At 48.6% G+C, this 20,158-nt stretch overlaps 1 protein-coding gene across 1 annotated transcript; it reads right to left on the reverse strand.

The window, feature by feature from the left end:
• Positions 1 to 3,441: 3,441 nt before the first annotated feature.
• Positions 3,442 to 19,893, reverse strand: alg13 (ALG13 UDP-N-acetylglucosaminyltransferase subunit; the record flags this gene model as incomplete). Its single annotated transcript, XM_079999599.1, has 22 exons — positions 3,442 to 3,755; positions 4,758 to 4,841; positions 5,582 to 5,696; positions 5,772 to 5,812; positions 5,897 to 6,016; positions 6,887 to 6,922; positions 6,998 to 7,157; positions 7,231 to 7,375; positions 7,455 to 7,562; positions 12,751 to 12,988; positions 13,184 to 13,266; positions 13,462 to 13,562; positions 13,641 to 13,705; positions 13,808 to 13,922; positions 14,001 to 14,058; positions 14,264 to 14,429; positions 14,636 to 14,717; positions 15,314 to 15,386; positions 15,461 to 15,507; positions 15,801 to 15,851; positions 15,946 to 16,029; positions 19,774 to 19,893. The coding sequence occupies 22 exons, from the start codon at positions 19,891 to 19,893 to the stop codon at positions 3,442 to 3,444; spliced, it is 2,406 nt and encodes an 801-aa protein (XP_079855725.1).
• Between the last annotated feature and the right edge of the window lie 265 nt (positions 19,894 to 20,158).

Genomic DNA, 20,158 nt, shown 5'->3' on the forward strand with positions numbered 1-20,158 from the left:
GACTTCAACGCTCACGTGGGCAATGATGGAGAAACCTGGAAGGGGGTGACTGGGATGAACGGCCTGTCTGATCCGAGTGGTGCTTTGTTATTGGACTTCTATGCTAGTCATGGATTGGCCATAACGAACACCATGCTCGAGCATAGGGTGGCTCATAAGTGTACGTGGTACCAGACCACCTTAGGTCAAAGATCAATGTTTGACTTTGTGGTCGTGTCATCAAATCTGTGGCCGTATGCTTTGGACAATGGGGTGAAGAGAGGAGCAGAGCTGTCAACTGATTACCACCTGGTAGTGAGTTGAATGAGATGGCAGGGGAGGCTGCCAGACAGATCTGGTAAACCCCAACGTGTAGTGAGGGTGAACTGGGAATGCCTGGTGGATGCCCCTGTCTGCGAGGTCTTCAACTCCCACCTCCGGAAGAATTTTTCACACATCCCGGGGGAGGTTGAGACATGGAATCTGAGTGGGTCATGTTCAAAACCGCCATTGCAGAGGCGGCTGCTAGAAGCTGTGGTTGGAAGGTAGTCGGTGCTTGTCTTGGCAGCAACCCAAGAACCCGTTGGTTGACACCAGCGTTGACGGAAGCTGTCAAGCTGAAGAAGGTGGCCTTTCGGGCTTGGCTGGCCCAGGGGGTCTCCTGAGACAGCAGACAGGTACCGACAGGCTACAAGGGCTGCGGCTTTGCCGGTCACTGAAGCAAAAACCTGGATGTGGGAGGAGTTCGGGAAGGCTATGGGGAAGGACTTTCGGTTGGCCTCACGAAAGTTCTGGCAAACTGTTCGGCGACTCAGAAAGGGAAAGCAGGGCTCGGCTCAGGCTGTGTTCAGCCGGGGAGTAGAACTGCTGACCTGGACTGGGGATATTGTCGGGCAGTGGAAAGAGCATTTTGAGGAACTCGATCAATACGTCCTCAGGGGAAGATGCAGAGTCTGAAAACTTGGGGGAAGTCTCGTCAATATTCCTGGCAGAAGTTGCCGAGGCAGTCAAAAAACTCCTCGGTGGCAAGGGGAAGGGGGTGGATGAGATTTGCCCTGAGATGCTGAAGGCTCTGGACATTGTTGGGTTGTCTTGGCTGACACGCCTCTTCAGTGTCGTGTGGATGTCAGGTACAGTACCTGTGGAGTGGCAGACCGGGGTGGTAGTTTACTTTTTTTTTTTTTTTTTTTTTTTTTTTTTTTTTTTTTTTTTAAAAAGGGGGACGGGAGGGTGTGCTCCAATTATAGGGGTATCACACTGCTCAGCCTCCCCGAGGAAGTTTACTCCAGGGTGCTGGAAAGGAGGCTCCGGCCGATTGTTGAAACCCCAATTAAGGAGGAGCAATGTGGATTCCGTCCAGGACGTGGAACAGCTCTTTACCCTTGCAGGGTTGCTGGGCGGATCGTGGGAGTTTGCCCATCCAGTCTACATGTGTTTTGTGGACCTGGTTAAGCCTTTCGATCGTGTCCCTTGGGGGATGCTGTGGGGGGTACTGAGGGACTATGGGGTAGCGGGGCCGTTGGTACGAGCCATCCGGGCCTCGTACAACCAAAGTGAGAGCTGTGTTTGTATTCTCGGCACAAAGTCAAACATATTCTCAGTGGGTGTTGGATTCCGCCAAGGTTGCCCCTTGTCCCCGATTCTGATATTCATGGACAGGATCTCAAGGCGCAGCAGAGGTGAGGAGTGTCTGGTTTGGGAACCTCAGAATTGCATCTGCTTTTTGCAGATGATGTGATTTTGTTGGCTCCATCAGACCATGACCTCCAGCTCGCACTGGGGCGGTTTACAGCAGCGTGAAGCAGTCAGGGTGAGAGTCAGCACCTTCAAGTCTGAGGCCATGGTTCTCTGCCGGAAAACAGTGGATTGCTTCCTCCGGGTCTGGAGCCAGTTGCTGCACCAAGTGAAGGAGTGTAAGTATCTCTGGATCTTGTTCACGAGTGAGGGGAAATGGATTGTGAGATGGACAGGCGGATCGGTGTGGTGTCAGTGATGCGGGTGTTGTACCGGATCGTTGTGAAGATGGAGCTGAGCTGGAAGGCAAAGCTCTCAATTTAACAGTCCATCTACCTCCCAACCCTCACCTATAGTCATGAACTTTGGGTAGTGACCGAAAGAACGAGATCGCGAATACAAGCGGCCGAAATGAGTTTCCTCTGTAGGGTGGCTGGGCTCAGCCTTAGAGATAGGGTGAGGAGGTTAGACAGAGCCGCTGCACCTTTGTGTCGAAAGGAGCCGGTTTAGGTGGTTCAGGCATCTGATCAGGATGCCTCCTGGGCGCCTTCCCTTCGAGGTTTTCCGGGCACGTCGAACTGGTAGGAGACTACGGGGTAGACCCCGAATGCACTGGAGGGATTACATATCCCAGCTGGCCTAGGAACACCTCTGGGTCCCCCAGGAGGAACTAGAAAACGTTGCTGGGGAGAAGGAGGCCTGGAGCTCCTTGCTCAGCCTGCTGCCACTGTGACAATCTCATTGGACCAATTATGGTCCCAACATCAGCAGAACAGGGAAGACGCACACGGCCTGTCCACACAATGCACCACAACCCAGCCAGCTTTCACCCCGGTACCACCAGAGGTGGTGGTAGCTGGTGTCCAGTCTCCAGCAGTGTGCATGCCCCCGGCCTGGGCTGCAAGAGGGAACTACTGAGAGTCCCCAAAATTATATTTTAATGCTTTTGGATTTTAGCTTTAACGTGTGCGTGTAAAACACAGGAAAATGAAGTTAGCGGATGTTCCTTTCTGTGTGTACATTTCATTATTGACCTTGTTATATACTTTGATTCTTAGGGAGGAGTCAGTCACCTGCCACGCCCCCTTTCCCAACCAGCCTTCTCTCAGTGGAAGAAAGTAGTAGAACAGGAAACCTTCCTAATGGTTGTCAGCACAGGGGCCAATGCCATGCCCAAGAGCAGCAGTCAGTGAAGGTGGGCAGAACCCGCTCTGGATCAGGGGAGGCGGGGGGCGTGCTACCTCTGTGCAGGTCCGGTTCCTCCTGGTTCCACACGGAGCAGTGAGTACGGAACCAGAGTCGTGAAGCAGAACTTTATTTGACCCAAAAGTGAGAAAAGGTACAGAAACAGAGTGAACACAAGCAGAAGGGAAACAGTTGGACTGCACTTCCTGTTGGGACAGGAACTGAACTTCCTGCTTTGAGGTAGATCGGACGCCAAGGGGGCGTGACAGGTTTCCTTAACAGGTTTTTAACTTCTTAAACATGGCGTCGTTTCCCTCCAACCTGCTAGCACCAAGGCCAGAACGCAGCAGAGAAACGACAAACTCAAAATCTTTCCTGGAATTTCACATCACAGGAAACAACCTCAACGGTTTCAAATTTAAACTCAAATAAACTTCCCTTTTCCCTTTCACTGTACAAACTTGACGCGCTTACTGTGACTGAACGTATGACAAATGTCTCCAAAACAGCGTTTAAAACCTCACAGGAAGGTTGAGCAGCATGCTACATGCTAGGTGGTATGAAGTGTGCAGAGTGGTGGGGGGGCGGCCCAGTGACGTAGCCAACCAGGTGGGAGGAGTTAGGGGCGGGGCAGTAGAGACGGGGGGCAGGGCTGGGCTGCAGCGCCCCCCAGTGTCCAGAGAAGTAGTGGTGGTGGTGGTGGTAAGGGGCTGAAGGGGGCGGGGCAACGGCGGTCACAGGCAGGTAGGAGGGCGGAGCCTCGTAGGGAAGGGGCTGTTCTTGGTAGAGGAGAGCTGGGGGAGGGGCTGAGGTCACATGACTGGTGGGGGCGTGGCCATCCAGAGAGAAGGTGGGGCCTATCCAAAGCAGAAGGTCAGAATTTAAGATTTACAAGTAAAAGAATAACTTTAGGAGCATCCTGCTTATCACACACTACTTAGTCAAGAGAAGACTTATTGCTTTGAATATTGATGACTAGTGCACTACCTCGCCTGTATTATCTAGTTACTAGGTGTGGTCGATCAGATCCAAACACGGGTACAACTGAAGAGCTCAGTGACCTTTCAACCTGTCACTTCCTGTCCCGCTACACCCACCTAGTCCTGAGTTCTGTTGCTGTGAAGTGGAAACTTCTCCGAGCAACTCGGCCATGTTGTAGGCGGTCTACCCACTGCGTCCACATACTTCATCCAGATACTACCCACTGCGTCCACATACTTCATCCAGATACTACCCACTGCGTCCAGATTCATTACTACTGCGTCCACATACTACCTACTGCATCCAGATTCATAACTACTACGTCCATATACTTCATCCAGATACTACCTACTGCATCCAGATTCATTACTACTGCGTCCACATACTACCTACTGCGTCGAGATTCATAACTACTGCGTCCACATACTTCATCCAGACACTACCTACTGCGTCCACATACTTCATCCAGATACCACCTACTGCATCTAGATTCATTACTACTGTGTCTAGATACTGCATCCACATACTACCTACTGCGTCCAGATTCATAACTACCTACTGCGTCCACATACTACTCCAGATACTAACTAGTGCGTACACTTTCATACCTAGTATGTCTAGTTTAACCGCTTCCAAGAAAAACAGTCACAGCAACGTAGTTAACTACATATGAATAAACCACTTACTGTAACAACTATTTTAATATAAACAATCCACAAACTGTAATAATGTTTAACTGGACAAGTCTTCCATTGTAGTTTCTACGTGGCCTCACTAGCTACTGTTGAATGAAGTTATAAAAATGAAACGTGATCAACTTGGTGCCGTTGTGATGAAACTGGACAGGAGCGGTCAGAGGTGGAGAGACGTGTACTGACCGCTGTGTCCGTCTGTCTGTCCGTCCCCTGGAGCTCTGCTGGACTCTGGGTAGACTGGACCGTGCTGGGGGCCACCAGGACCCGCTGGGACCACAACCACACGTTAGTCAACTGGCAGGCCAACACCACGGTCTGGAAAATTCTAGCTGGTTTTGAAAGAGAACGAGCTGCGTGGTGGTGGTGAAGTGCATTCTGGGCCATCTGGTCTGTCACCTTCGAGCATTGACGCGTATGTGACAACTGACCAATGACCTTAATGATATAATCTGCTCCCTCCGCCCCTAAAATCCTGGTTCCCTCTGCCAGGAAGTCCCCAGGACAGGAAGCACTCCCTTACTTTTCGGTCAGGAGGCCTTTCTCAATCTGCGTTCTTGTCTGTACTTGCGAAACGTCATCAGTCGCAGCCCAAGTACTGTTCCAATTCAAAGTATGCATCAAGGCAAGTCCAGTCCAAATGCCTGGATGTGGACTTGCTCCGCCCATTTTATGGAGGATGCATGGGTGGTGATTTGTGTGGACTTGGGACAGACAAGTATCCCACAATGCATTTGGCAGAATGACCATCCTGCGTCCTCCCGTCCCAGGGACTCTGTACTTCCCAGTCTACCAAGTCTCAACTACCAAGTCTCAACTACCAAGTCCACAAGTCCAGACTTTGCGTACTTGGTATTGAGAAACGACCACTGTCTTTTACGTCAAGGTAATGCTAAGAGTTCCTGATTAGACCACGCCCACTATACACAGCTGGCTGTGGCTAATGGCACTGGAAGTCCCTCCTCCTGAACAGCAAAACCACCTCTAGACGCTGTTTTGACCTGACTCACCATGCTGGGGGGGCTCCTGGTGGGGGGCGGGGCTCAGGTAGGTCTGGTAGTGGTACGGTCCGTCAGGAGGGGAGGTGGGGGGGTAGGCCTGCTGCCAGCAGCTCTGGTGGTACCACTGGAACGCCATGGCAACCACAACATAAACCAAACCACTCAGCATCAGACAGGAAGTAGAAAGATCAACACTCACCTGAACACCCAAATTAAAGTAATACTGCAGTACTCTGCAATCTGGGGGGGAAAAGAGAGGGAGTAAATACTAGGACAAATCCCATCAGCTCAGTGTGTTGACAGGAAGTGACCTCATGCTCTGACCTCGAGGCAGGTCACTGCCGCTGGGGTCGTAAGAGTAAGGCGGCGGAGCCACCACAGCACTGAGTGGCTCGCCCAGCTCGTTGACCAACCACGGAGAGGCTGGGGGCATCGCCATGGCAACTAAAACAGACACCACAGATTTGTGTGTGTACCTGTGCGTGTACCTGTGAGTGCGTGTACGCACGTGTGTGTACCTGTGAGTGCGTGTACGCACGTGTACCTGTGAGTGCGTGTACGCACGTGTGTGTACCTGTGAGTGAACCTGTGAGTGTGCGTACATACGTGGACCTGTGAATGTGTACGTACGTGTGTACCTGTGAGTGCTCTTGTGTGTACACCTGTGAGTGTGAACCTGTGTGTGTGTGTGTGTGCGTACGTACACCTGTGAGTGGGTGTGCGCCTGTGAGTGCTCGCGTGTGCACCTGAGTGTGTGTGAACCTGTGTGTGTGTACCTGTGCGTGGCTGGCTGTGTGCTGTGGGGGGCGGGGGGCGAGATGAGGAAGAGGAGGATGAAGATGAAGGAGAAGAGATGACGGCCGACTTCACCACCTGGACAGTATTGTCAGTTTCATAAACATTACAAAATCTAGCTTCAGTCGCACTTGCATGTACCCGACGTGTGTAGTTGTACTGCGTGTACCTGAGGTGTGTAGTTGTACTTGCTGATGCTCTCCGGGGGGGAGTCTGTTGGATTTCCTTCCTGGAGGAAAACATTGAAGTGTTTTTTTTATTATTTTTTTTTTTAAACCCCCCCTCCCAGCTGGGGGGGTGGGGTTTTACCAGTTGCAGCGGCAGGTTTTTACCAGGTTAGCTGAAGACTCTGAGGCTGCAAACACCACTGGACTCTGGAATCCAGACTCTAAAACAGACGTTGTGCGTCATCCAGGGGGCTACAGAGTTATCCTCACATTTGGATTCCAGAGCAAGACCAAGTCTCCCCCAGTCCTGAAGACTCAGATCTGTAAAGCTTGAGCAGAGCAGTTCACTCACCCTGAGATGCGTAGATATACTCTTCAGTGTACTCAGCTGAGGAGGGAGGACAAACAGGGAATGAAGTCGATTGCTCCGCCCTGCAGTGAGCTGTATGAGGCAGTGTCTCACCCTGGTCCTCCACAGTGCTCCCGTCCTCCTGGTCCTCATCTGATGAAGTCACCCGGGGCGTGGCGGGGGGAGGAGGAGGGAGGGGGCCTCGCTGCACCCAATAGGACGAGCTAGAGGGCGGCAGGGGGGCGGCCATCATGGCAGGGGGCGGAGCCTGGCTCTACCAGAGAAGGGGGGGGGGGGTGTTACTATCTAACTGGGTTAGCTGGTCAGTGTCCTGTACCACCGCCCACCTGCAGGGGGGGGAAGAGGGCGTCTCCACCCTCATCCAGCTGGTAGTAGGCCACGGCCCCGTCCAAGTCCTGCGGGTCCTCGTCGCCAGCCTCTGAGAAACCAAACTCCTTATTGACGCCGCCCACTAGTGGTCGCCGGCTGCGCCTGCACAAGTAACATTTTATGACAATGATCAGAAATCACTTCAATAACATCAATTCACACAACATAGACTAAAACACACCGTGAGCGGAAAGTGTAGTTGTCATAACCATGGTAATAGCGTCTCCCAGGGTGGTAGTAGGTCAGCTGTGGGCCAATCAGGTGCCGGTTCAGGAAGCGGGTGGAGCTTCTGGCGCAAACACACACACACACACACACACACACACACACACACACACACACACACACACACACACACACACACACACACACACACACACACACACACACACACACACACACACACACACACACACACACACACACACACACACACACACCTTAGTACCAGTACCCAGAGTACTTCCTGTGTACCATTATTGACCACATCCTGTGTACCAGTACTGTCACGGTTCTGACCTCCTCCCTCCACCTGCAGTTCCTCACCTGTCCACCAGGTGTCCTCAGCCCAGCTGACCCTGTTACCCATCAGCCTCTGGTGTGGAAGCCTGTTTGCTGCTAATTTGTTGCGTTTGTAACTTCCTGTGTGTTTGACTACAGCTCTAGTCACGTTCCTCTGGTTCTGCAGGACCAGACTGTTCGCCCTCAGCCTCCATAACAGGTTCTCTGGTTGTCCAGATGACCACAGCGCTGCCTTCCTGCCTCCAGAGCGTCAAAACGGTGATCTAGGTGCAACCCGTTGTCATGACGACACCTCAAAGAACCCCTCGCCGGAAATATTTTTATGTAAAGCTTCTTTGAAAACTACAGTACAATGGTGGCAGAAGAGTCAAACTGTTGACAAATCATTGATGATGACGAATGGATTCTTATGGCAGTTGTTGACGCAGCAGGTGTTACCCAGCTTACATTTGGAGGCGATTTACACGTACATCTGCACGCTGTAACGTGAGCGTCCAAATAAACCAACTACCCATGCAACGCATTTCAAAAATAATTTAATTTGTGGTTTTATTTGAGTCATGACTCAAATTGTTGTCAATTTACTACCAACCGTGACCATAATTCCTATGTGACTTAGATGACACACACACACACCTCATCTCCCCTAACCCTATCGGTCGTAGGGGCGCTGCAGGATGGAGCTGGCTACTGTCCTCTCCACGTCTGTCCCGGGCAAGGGTCTGGGTTGTGGCAAAGTTCTTTCCTGTCCATTCTGTGTTGTGTGCCCATTTATTTTTCTGTCTGCCTCGCTTTCTTCTACGGCTTACTGTTCCCTGGAATATTATCTTTGGGAGACCACTGCCTCTGGTAATATGACCATACCATTGAATCTTCCTTCTCCTTACAGTGGTCAGTAACTCTCCACATTGGCCTATTGCTGCTGTAATCTATCTTTGGACCTCTGCGTTGGTAATGTGGTCCATATGTGATGCCCAGTATTCTGCGGAAACATCTAATTTCAAGCGCCTGTAGCCTTCTCTGAAGGTCTGCTGTCAAAGTCCATGATTCACATGTGTACAGAAAGATGGACAAGACTAAAGAACGCAGTAGTTTCAGTTCGGTCCGGAGGCTGGTGTTCTTATCTCTCCATATGTGTTTTAGTTTGGTAAGTGCTGCTGCTGTTTGCGCTGCCCTTGCAAGGACTTCAGACCTTGAGCCGCCTTCTTTGATAGTAGCTCCAAGACACTTGAACTGGTTGACGTCTTCAAGTTTATTCCCATTTACTGTGATGTTCATGTCAATGGTTTGGATGGAGTTGGTCACGATTTCAGTTCTCTCTGCGCTAATTTTCATATGGACACAGCATCATCCAGATATGGATGATGCTGTGTCCATTCTATTCACAAGGCTCGCCAGCTCTCTCGCTCCATGCTAAGCCGTCGATGTCATCGGCAAATCGGAGGATGCTGATGGTACATCCCTCCTATATTGACAGTCCTTTGGTGGTCTTCCAGGACTTCTGTCATAAGAAGTCATGCGTTCAAGGTACTGCATATGTTGAACAGTGTCTGTGACAGGAGACATCCCTAAGGGAGGCCGACAGGGCTACGGAACCACTGGCCAACTTGGCCCTGCTGTAGGACGGCACTGGTGGTTTTGGCATTTAGCTGTTGGATGGTCTGCGTTAGTTTTTTGCCTATTATATTTCCTCATGGTGGCCCAAAGAGCGTCATGCCAGACTGTCAAACGCCTTCTGGAAATCAACAAATAAGGGGAAGATGTCTTGTTGGTGCGGTTTGTATTTTTCACACAGAACACGATTGAGATTGAAAATCTGTTCTGTTGTGCTTCGCCAAGTGCGGAAGCCAGACTGTTCTTCTGCTATGATCTCCTACGCCTGTGGTTTTAGTCCGTTGAGAATGACTTCCAGCATCACTTCGCTGGCGTGGCTGATAGGCTACCGTATTTTCGCGACTATAAAGGCGCATATAAACGTCTTTTTTTTTTCCTCAAAATGTGCGGCACGCCCTATAGTGCGGTGCGCCCTATGTGTGTTGTTACTGCGGACGTTGTTGAGACCACCATGAGAACGTTAAAGGGGGAAGTGTGGGCGTGGATTGTGTATAAAAGAACAGGTATGTGCTTTATGCAGAACAATGTTGTCTTAACAACCCTTAAAATGGCAAAGAGACACGCCTATGAAGCACAGTTTAAACTGAAGGCTATCAGCTACGCAGAGGAACATGGAAATCGAGCAGCCGCGAGAGAATTCAAGATTAATGAATCGATGGTTCGCAAGTGGAGGAAGATGGAAAACGAACTCCGACAGGTGAAGAAGACGCAGCTGAGTTTCCGCGGACATAAGGCGAGGTGGCGCGAGTTGGAGGAAAGACTCGAGCGGTGGATCATCGAGCAAAGAACGAGTGGGGCGAGCGTTTCGACGATCACTGTTCGACTAAAAGCAGTAACGCTAGCGGAAGAAATGAAAATTGAACATTTTCAAGGAGGTCCGTCGTGGTGCTTTCGTTTTATGAAACGGTGCCATTGTTCCATCCGGACCAGGACTACAGTAGCGCAGCAACGTCCGGCGGATTATAATGAAAAGCTGGCGAGCTTCCACTCCTACTGCAGCAAACACATCGCCGACAAACGCATCCAGCCAAGCCACATCACCAACATGGACGAGGTGCCGCTCACTTTCGACATCCCGGTGAATCACACGGTGGAGAAGAAGGGGACCAGCACGGTAGCGATACGCACAACGGGGTATGAAAAGGCGTCGTTTACTGTTGTGCTTGGCTGCCACGCAAATGGACAGAAACTGCCGCCTATGGTGATTTTTAAGAGAAAGACTTTGCCTAAAGAGACTTTTCCAGCTGGAGTCGTTATTAAGGCAAATGAAAAGGGCTGGATGGATGAGGAGATGATGAAAGAGTGGCTGAGGGAGGTGTATGTAAGGAGACCAGGTGGTTTTTTTCCACGCATCACCATCGCTGTTAATCTGTGACTCCATGCGTGCCCATCTCACAGCCGATGTGAAAAACAAGGTGAAACAAATGAACGCTGTGCTTGCTGTTATTCCGGGAGGTCTGACAAAGGAACTTCAACCGCTCCACATCGGTGTGAACCGGCCGTTCAAAGTAAGGCTGCGAGCGGCGTGGGAGCGATGGATGACCGACAGAGACCAGTTTCACGAAAAGTGGAAGGCAGCACCGGGAAAGTTACGCCACAGTTTGCGGATGGATTGTAGATGCTTGGGCTAACGTGTCTGCTGGCACTGTTGTTCGAGCTTTCGCAAAAGCCGGCATCATTTCCGAGGAGCCGCACGGCACGGAAAGTGACTCTGACAGCGAAGAAGGGGAAACTGGCATGTCTGATTTAGCGCAGCTGTTTAATTCAGAAACAGAGGATGATGACTTCGATGGGTTTGATTAATACTTTGTAATAAATACATGAATAAAGCACAAACATACTCAGTTTTGCTCCCGCTCTATTTTTAAATACGCAGTAGAGGTATTTAAACGTAGTAGAGGATATGTACCGGTATATAAAACCCGCGCCCTATAATCCGGTGCGCCTTATGTGTGTGTTAAATACAGTAATGGCACACATAACTGAGACTGCGCCTTTTAGTACGGTGCGCCTTATGGTCGTGAAAATACGGTAATTGTTCTATATTCCTGGCATAGCTGTAGATTACCTTTTTTGGGTAGCGTTATGATCAGAGATTGAGTTCATGATGTTGGCCACTCTCCTGTCTGCCAGATCTTGTTGCAGACTCTGGTGAGGATTTTGACTGCTGAATCTCCTCCATGCTTGATAAGCTCCGCAGGTATGTTGTCAGCTCCTGCTGCCTTTCTGTTTAGAGACTTGATGGCTGTCTACTTCCTGCATGATTGGGTAGTTATTGTCATTAGTTTATTCCTGATATGGTATGCTGGGGCCTCGATGAGTTTTGTAGTTGTAGAGGTCAGAGCAATATTCTGTCCATCTACGTATGATACCTTTTTCTTCTGTTAGACATTTTCTGTCTTTATCTTATATTGTATTTACTCTTTTGCGTTTGTTATGCGAGGGCCTTCACTATATGGAATACTTGCCTGCTGTTCTTGTTCAGGCAGTCCTCTACCTCTGTGCATTTTTCCTCCATCCATTCTTCCTTAGCTTTACTCATCTTCTTCCTTATCTCTTTGCTGACCCTTCTGTACTCATCAGCCCCTGAATTGTGTCTGACAGTCTTCAAGTTTCTTCTACTGTCACAAAGTTCTAAAATCTCTTCAGTGACCAGGATTGTGTTTTTATTTTCCCAGTATTTCATTAGCTGCATCTGTGATGACTTCATTAAAACAGTTTGTCATTGTTTCGGCATTTTGTTTCAGTGCAAGCAGTGGTGCGAACTTGAGTCCTATGGTGGTTTGAAAGTCTTCTGCTGTGCTCAGGTCTTTCAGCTTCTCTAGGTTGAATTTCTGCCTTGTGTTCTTAGGCCTATAAATTTTACTCAATTTGTGCTGAAGGTATGGCAATGCTTTGAAGATGACACATCAGCGCCCAAACCAATTATGTTAATAGCGGTACCAGCGTTTGTTATTAAAGGTAATTGGTGGTTTTTGACCGGGAAAAAATCTGTCCAAGTCCCACATTTTTCAATCTCTGCGGTCGTAATGTCCGGTGACAGTTATTCCCTCCACGCACAATTTGAATCAGTGCCGTGTGGATCATTTTGATAATACATTCTGCAGATTGATGCATTTCTGCACTCGGCAAGTATTAACCAGAAGCCAATCAGTTTGGACGATCTAAAGCAGAGAATGAGTTTCACCGTTTGAAACGCGTGTTGGTCGCTGTCGCCACATGAGTGCATGTGTTGTGGTGTGTGTGCCGTGTGATACACAAAGAAACTTCTACAAAAATAAAGAATCCTCTTCCCTCTCGTTGGCTGATCTCTAGCTGCAGTGAGTCCTAGTCAGTCTGACCTTGCGGCCCCGTAGCGGGGGGGTCTGGTAGCGGCAGCGTAGGGGTCGTAGGTCACGGCCGAGGGGTGGAGGCCCGGACGGGCGGGGCCGGCCGGCTGGAAACGGGGGGGCAGGGCGCCCTGGGGTGGAGGGCGCCCCCCGTAGGATGACGTCATCAGCAGCAGCTCCGCCCCCTTCCCTCCTCGAGACTTCTTGAAGTAACGATGGCGGTGGTGACGCTGAGTCCGAGTTTCCCCCTCTGGATGAGAGAGAGAAGGGGCCAGAGAGATTGTGATACTGATTCTATTTTCATGTTTTATATACTTTATTCACTTTTAGACACTGATTTTGTTCTGAGTTCATACCATTTAAGAACTTTGAATTTGACGCATGGAGCTGCAGCGGTGTGTGTCAGACCAGTAGTTCCTCAATAAAGTGTGTTAGTGTTTCTCACCCAGCTCCGCCTTGCGGCTCTGAGCCACGTTCCACGCTGGAACCGGGTTCACAGGCTTCAGGTTGGACAGAGGAACCAGGTGTCTACACACACACACACACACACACACACACACACACACACACACACACACACACACACACACACACACACACACACACACACACACACACACACACACACACACACACACACACACACACACACACACACACACACAACGTGAGAAACTTTATTGACAGCAACACATGTCTCATGGTGTTCAGAGTGTGTGTTACTTCTCCCCCAGCTCCTCTATGAACACGGTCACAGCAGAGGAGTGTGTTCCTACTTCCTGGATGAAGGCGTTGTAGTACTTCCCTTTGGGCTCCAGACGCACCTGACACCGGACACACACACTAAGTACTTTGAAAAGTACCACCACCCCCACCCCCACCCCCACCAGAGGAAGTCCCACCTGACACTTGTCTCCCAGGAAGTACTGTCTTCCTGCAAACACCATGTAGTCTGTCTTCTGCATCTCTGTACACACAGAATACCAATACTAGTACACAGTACTAAAGAGTACTGCATTGCATAGTATTACACAGTACTGCGTAGTACTAAACTGACCAAGTCACTGACCTTTGCGTGTGTCGTGCCAAACGTCGAACTCCAGGTTCCTGTAAAGTTCTGCGTCCAGAGACTTGAGCACCTTGTAGGGCAGCACCAGACGGAGGGGGTGGGCGGGGTCTGAGGCCTGGGGGGAGGTTTCCGAATTAAACTCTATTATCTCATTGTGAGTGTTGGACCGACGGACAGCAGTTTCAAGCCCCACCTTGCCATCCTCCACCCTGTGCTTGTCCTCAGAAGCTCCGCCCCCTTCCCACTCCTCCCTGGAGCGGAAACAAATGTCATCACACAACGGCCAATCTGAGGTTTCCTGCGAACCATCAGACGCATCCGAGGGCATTGTAGTGGAAAAGTCCCAGCATGCACTGGAGGTCATGTGACCTCGCCCGGCAGGCACAGCTCGAAAATACATGTCATACTCATTCATCTCCTCTGTACAATGAATTCACTGGAACAGGAAGTCAGCACCTGGGGGCGCGGTCCTCGGGGGTATCGTAGCCGACGTCGCCGTCGCTGCACGCCGATAAGCTGTTTCTATAACGACGACCTCCGACCCGGAAGGCTTCCAGCGCCGGCAACAGGTCGGCCTCGTCCACGCCCAGAACCCGGCAGTACAGCACCTCGTACAACAGCGCTGGAGTACACACAGTACAGATACTGGACTACACTCTGAATAGTACTCACAGATCACTACACAGTATGAATATTACCATAATATTGTATTCGATTGTAACCTGAAAATCTGGATTTTCCACATTGTGATTTAATCTGAGCCCACGGTCTCCCATCCCACTGGCTGTAATGTGACTAACATCTGACGTGACGGGAGTGGCCACTCACACTGGCAGAGCGCTGCAGACGCAGGATAATGTCGAGGGTAAACAATGTCATAATGCCCGTTGTTGGAGCAGCACAGGATCACCTGCGACACAGGAAGGAAACAGGAAGTTAAAGTGGAAATCCGTGTTTCCATGGTTGGTGGTGGGGTTTCGGATGCCGCTTTGTCATCATCTTGCTATGTCAGACTGCCATCACGTGTGGGTAAAACACGCAGTTCTCTAGTGACTCACAGATGAATATCTAATGAATCATGATTCATTTATTTTTAGCCAACATTCGCAAATGCAGGTGAAGAAAGGCATCGTTGATTCAGCAAAACTGTTTCATTTTTAAGCGTCACATTAAAACAACTCATTTGATTATTTCAATGGTAACAGGTGATTGCTTTGAATGATACAAAGCTGTTAAATAAACGTTTGTGTAGGCTGTGTGGTGCTGTAAGGACAGCGAAGCGGAGAAAGAAAATCCAAGTCTGATTGGAAAACTAAAAGGCCTATTTGGGAAAATTACCTTACATCAAGATACAACTTGTGGTGAATGAAGCCATATAACATATACACCTAGTGCATTATTTTAAGCCGATAGGTCTACATCAGAATCTTAAAAAACAACTCATGGATAAATAGACACGTGGACTAGTAAAAAAAGTGTCTGGTTCTAGTTTTAGGGATGTTGTACCTTGTCGATGAAGTCGTCCCCTGTGATCACGGTCGCTGCTTTGCCTGGAAAGCGATAGATCAGGAAACAGCGCCTGTGTGCCAAACAAACAGTGAGTTTCAAACCTCCTCATCAGTTGCTTTAAGTTTTATTCCAGAAGCTTCTTACTTGTAGAGCAGGGACAGAGCTTTGATCTCCACCTGACCTGCCGTCTCCTGAAACACAAATATACATATTAATAACATTATATTCATATTAGTAATCTGTACTGAGCAACCTGCTAAACAGACTCAACATGAGGGTTGAGTAAAGTTGCCTCACAACAGAACCCGATAGAAGCAGGCAGAAGTTGTGACTCTCAAAGCCTCCTGACAAAGCTGAAAATGTAAACACCGACTGAGCTGAACAGGAGATCAGTACCCGCCGCTACGGCCCGGGGCCCCGTCAATATGGGTAGTTATTCTTGGATACATCACTTTCTACGTGTAGTTGTATTAGTGCAGAATACCTTTGGGTCCTCCAAACGTTCCAGGTATTTCTCAAAGGAACCTTGGACAAACTGAAACAGGAAACAGTTCATACAAACCTGTATAAAGGTGGCAAAACAAACAATGAACATTATTGATCCTCATCAGTGCACGTTGTGACCTCACCGGCTCAAAGTTGCATCTGTTGGCCCTCATGAAGTCAGCGCAGTCCAAGCGGATCCTCTGGTGGAACCGCTGCGAGTAGTACAGCTGGAGGGACGGGTTATTTAGGTTAGTGTAGTAGTACAGCTGGAGGGACGGGTTATTTAGGTTAGTGTAGTAGTACAGCAGGAGAGAGGGGTTATTTAGGTTAGTGTAGTAGTACAGCAGGAGAGGGGTTATTTGGGTTAATGTAGTAGTACAGTTGGAGGGACAGGTTATTTGGGTTAATGTAGTAGTAGAGCTGGAGGGATGGGTTATTTGGGTTAATGTAGTAGTACAGCTGGAGGGACGGGTTATTTAGGTTAGTATAGTAGTACAGCTGGAGGGACGGGTTATTTGGGTTAATGTAGTAGTACAGCTGGAGGGATGGGTTATTTGGGTTAATGTAGTACTACAGCTGGAGGGACGGGTTATTTAGGTTAGTATAGTAGTACAGCTGGAGGGACGGGTTATTTGGGTTAATGTAGTAGTACAGCTGGAGGGACGGGTTATTTAGGTCAGTGTAGTAGTACAACTGGAGGGACGGGTTATTTAGGTTAGTGTAGTAGTACAGCAGGAGAGGGGTTATTTGGGTTAATGTAGTAGTACAGTTGGAGGGACAGGTTATTTGGGTTAATGTAGTAGTAGAGCTGGAGGGATGGGTTATTTGGGTTAATGTAGTAGTACAGCTGGAGGGACGGGTTATTTAGGTTAGTATAGTAGTACAGCTGGGGGGACGGGTTATTTGGGTTAATGTAGTAGTACAGCTGGAGGGATGGGTTATTTGGGTTAATGTAGTACTACAGCTGGAGGGACGGGTTATTTAGGTTAGTATAGTAGTACAGCTGGAGGGACGGGTTATTTGGGTTAATGTAGTAGTACAGCTGGAGGGACGGGTTATTTAGGTCAGTGTAGTAGTACAACTGGAGGGACGGGTTATTTAGGTTAGTGTAGTAGTACATTTTCCCAGCAGGACGATGCGAACACACCGAGCCTTGGAAGGTGCTTGACCAGGAAGCAGAGCGATGGAGTCAGACCACCTCAAGACCCAGGGAAATGTTCCAGCTGACTACCTTGTGATGCAGTGTTTCTTTTTGGTTTCATTCAATGACAAACAGTTTTCTCTGGAGACACAGTGAACCTTTATGCCAAATCACAGAGTAGTACTGGTGCTCCAAAACAAAACCTTAGGAGCACCAGCACAACATTTAGGAGCACCACTGAAATCGACAGGCAATGCAACACATTTATATTTTCCCATCTTTACTGTATTATTGATAAATGCTTTGGTAATAGACAATTTACATAAATTACAATGTGCCATTTTATTTGAAAGGAAAAAATAAATAAATGACAAAGTGAAGTAGCACTTTAAAAGAAAAACAATCATTAAGTTAAATAGTGCTTTTTCAAACAGACACCAAATAATAAATGAACAAGTTGTGTGGTCAGTACATTACTGTCATTAACAACCACAAGAAGAAACAGGTCGAGCAGGAACTCCCTCTCATGCCTCTCCTTCCCCTCCCTCTAGAGAACATCCCTCTGAGCCACCGTACGAGGGCGTGGCACCTCTGAAGGCCAATGCTTGTAGCTGAGCCTTGTAGCTCATTACCCTGACTGTACCACATCTGCACAGCCTCCTGGGCATCGAACCCCTCCAACATGTTCCCTCAAGACTTCTTCTAGTCAGGTCCTCCACCGGGGCACAATGACTGGATGAATGATGTCATTCAGGAAGTATGGGCTTGTCACTGTACCATTCACAAAGTGTAGGGCAGTTCTGTATTGACCAGACACACCTGCCCACACTGTACCACCCCCACCACCAAAGGCTTGTCTGGTGACAACAGTGGCTGATGCGTAGCGCTCTCCTTGACGTCTCCATCATATCTGCTCAAGGTGAATCGACTTTCATCAGAGAACAGCACTGAGGACCCTGGTCCCTCGTCAACGCTGCCTGGCCCTTGCAAGACCATGATGCCTGTGCCTGGTGGTGTGGTCAGGTGCCCTTGCAGGTGGTCTAGCACGCAGACCACGCTGATGTCAACGGTTTTGAATGGTCTGACGTGACACTTTGGTGCCTCTCACCTCCCTTAAATGTGCCTGGAGTTGAGTGGCATCATCATGCGGTTGCGCAGGGCACTGTTCACAATGAAGCGCTCATCAGTGTGGGATGTGGCCAAAGCACGTCCACTTCTATGCCTTTCTGTGACTCTTCCAGTCTCTGTATCTCTGTTGCAACCTGCTGATGACACTCTGTGACACTCTAAGCTCAGTGGCCACTTCCCTCTGACAACATCCTGTTTGAAGCCTCGCCAGGCGAGGTGCTGTTGATCAGTTGTTGGTGTGGTCTTGGTCTCATGATGTCAACATGTGAACAGCATGATGAAGAGGACTGTTTAAATATCAATTCTAATTGAACCAGGAAATGTATTGGTGGATTCATGGATCAAACACCTGTTGTGAATTTTGCCGTTCAGCTCCTTGTTAGAGAGCTGTATGAACGTATGTATATGCATGAATGCATGAACGTATGGATGGCCGTATGAACGTATGTATATGCATGAATGTATTAACATATGTATGAACGTATGTATATGTATGAACGTATGCATGAACAGCCGTATGAACGTATGTATACACGTATGTATGAACGTATGCATGACCGTATGAACGTATGTATACACGTATGTATGAACGTATGCATGACCGTATGAATGTATGTATATGCATGAATGTATGAACGTATGTATATGCATGAATATATGAACGTATGTATGTATGAATGTATGAACGTATGTACAAACGTATGAACGTATGCACAAATGTATGAAGGTATGTACAAACGTATGAACATATGTATGAACGTATGAACGCATGTATATACGTATGAGCGTATGTATGAACGTATGTATATGCATGAATGTATGAACGTTTGGATGGCCATCTGAACATATGTATATGCATGAATGTATGAACATATGTATATGTATGAACGTATGTATATGCATGAATGTATGAACGTATGGATGGCCATCTGAACATATGTATATGCATGAATGTATGAACATATGTATATGTATGAACGTTTGTATATGCATGAATGTATGAACGTATGGATGGCCATCTGAACATATGTATATGCATGAATGTATGAACATATGTATATGTATGAACGTTTGTATATGCATGAATGTATGAACGTATGTATATTTATGAACGTATGTATATTTATGAACGTATGTATACATGCATGTGATAAAAACATTTTGACACACACACACACACACACACACACACACACACACACACAGGAAAGTAACGAAATAAAAGTTATTTCCCCCTGTATGGGTATAAATACTCTTAATGAAGTACAAACACCCTGACACTGAGTACTACACCTCCCACGTGCTGCCGGTGACGTCATCACCACCTGAGCCGTTTAAGCTTCGTTTAACGTTTTAATTTTCAAAAAGACATTTCAGCACATGACGAACAGCAAGTTTGAGGAAAAGTAACGACGCGAGTTTGAGGGAAAGGTAACGACGCGAGTTTGAGGAAAAGTAACGACGCGAGTTTTGGGGTAAAGCGTCTCCGTTCTCCTTAACAATGACCGTTTCACTTCAAACATTTTAATGCAAGATTCTGAAAACGATACTGAAAAACACACAAAAAACAGCAATATAATATGAATACAATACACATTACGAATAATGCCGTTTAAGTAGTAAAACGTTACAAACAAAGTATTTCTTGGTTTTTCGGTCCTGCTAATTGGAGGCTAATTGGACGCTAATTGCCCCGGCTCACCTGCTCGGACACGGCCCGGAAGAGGCACGACGCGTCCCGGGGAAGCATCTTGCGGTACAGGGCCAGGCTGGCCAGGTACTCGTCCATGTTCACGAAGTATTTCTTCAGGTTCTTCTGCATCCTGGACTCCATGAGGACCCGGGCTCAGCTGCGGCTCATCAGGCTGAAGGGACAGGAAGTCCCCGGTCAGACAGGAAGTCACAGACAGACAGGAAGTCGAGGGGAGACAGGAAGTCCCAGAAAGACAGGAAGTCCCCTGAAGACAGGAAGTCCCGGGGAGACAGAAATTCCCAGACAGACAGGAGGTCCCGGGAGACAGGAAGTCCCAGCAAGACAGGAAGTCCCAGGGAGACAGGAACTTCACGGACAGACAGGAAGTCCTAGG

Source organism: Zeus faber (genome assembly GCF_960531495.2).
Source record: "Zeus faber genome assembly, chromosome: 4".
NCBI classification, from domain to species: domain Eukaryota; kingdom Metazoa; phylum Chordata; class Actinopteri; order Zeiformes; family Zeidae; genus Zeus; species Zeus faber.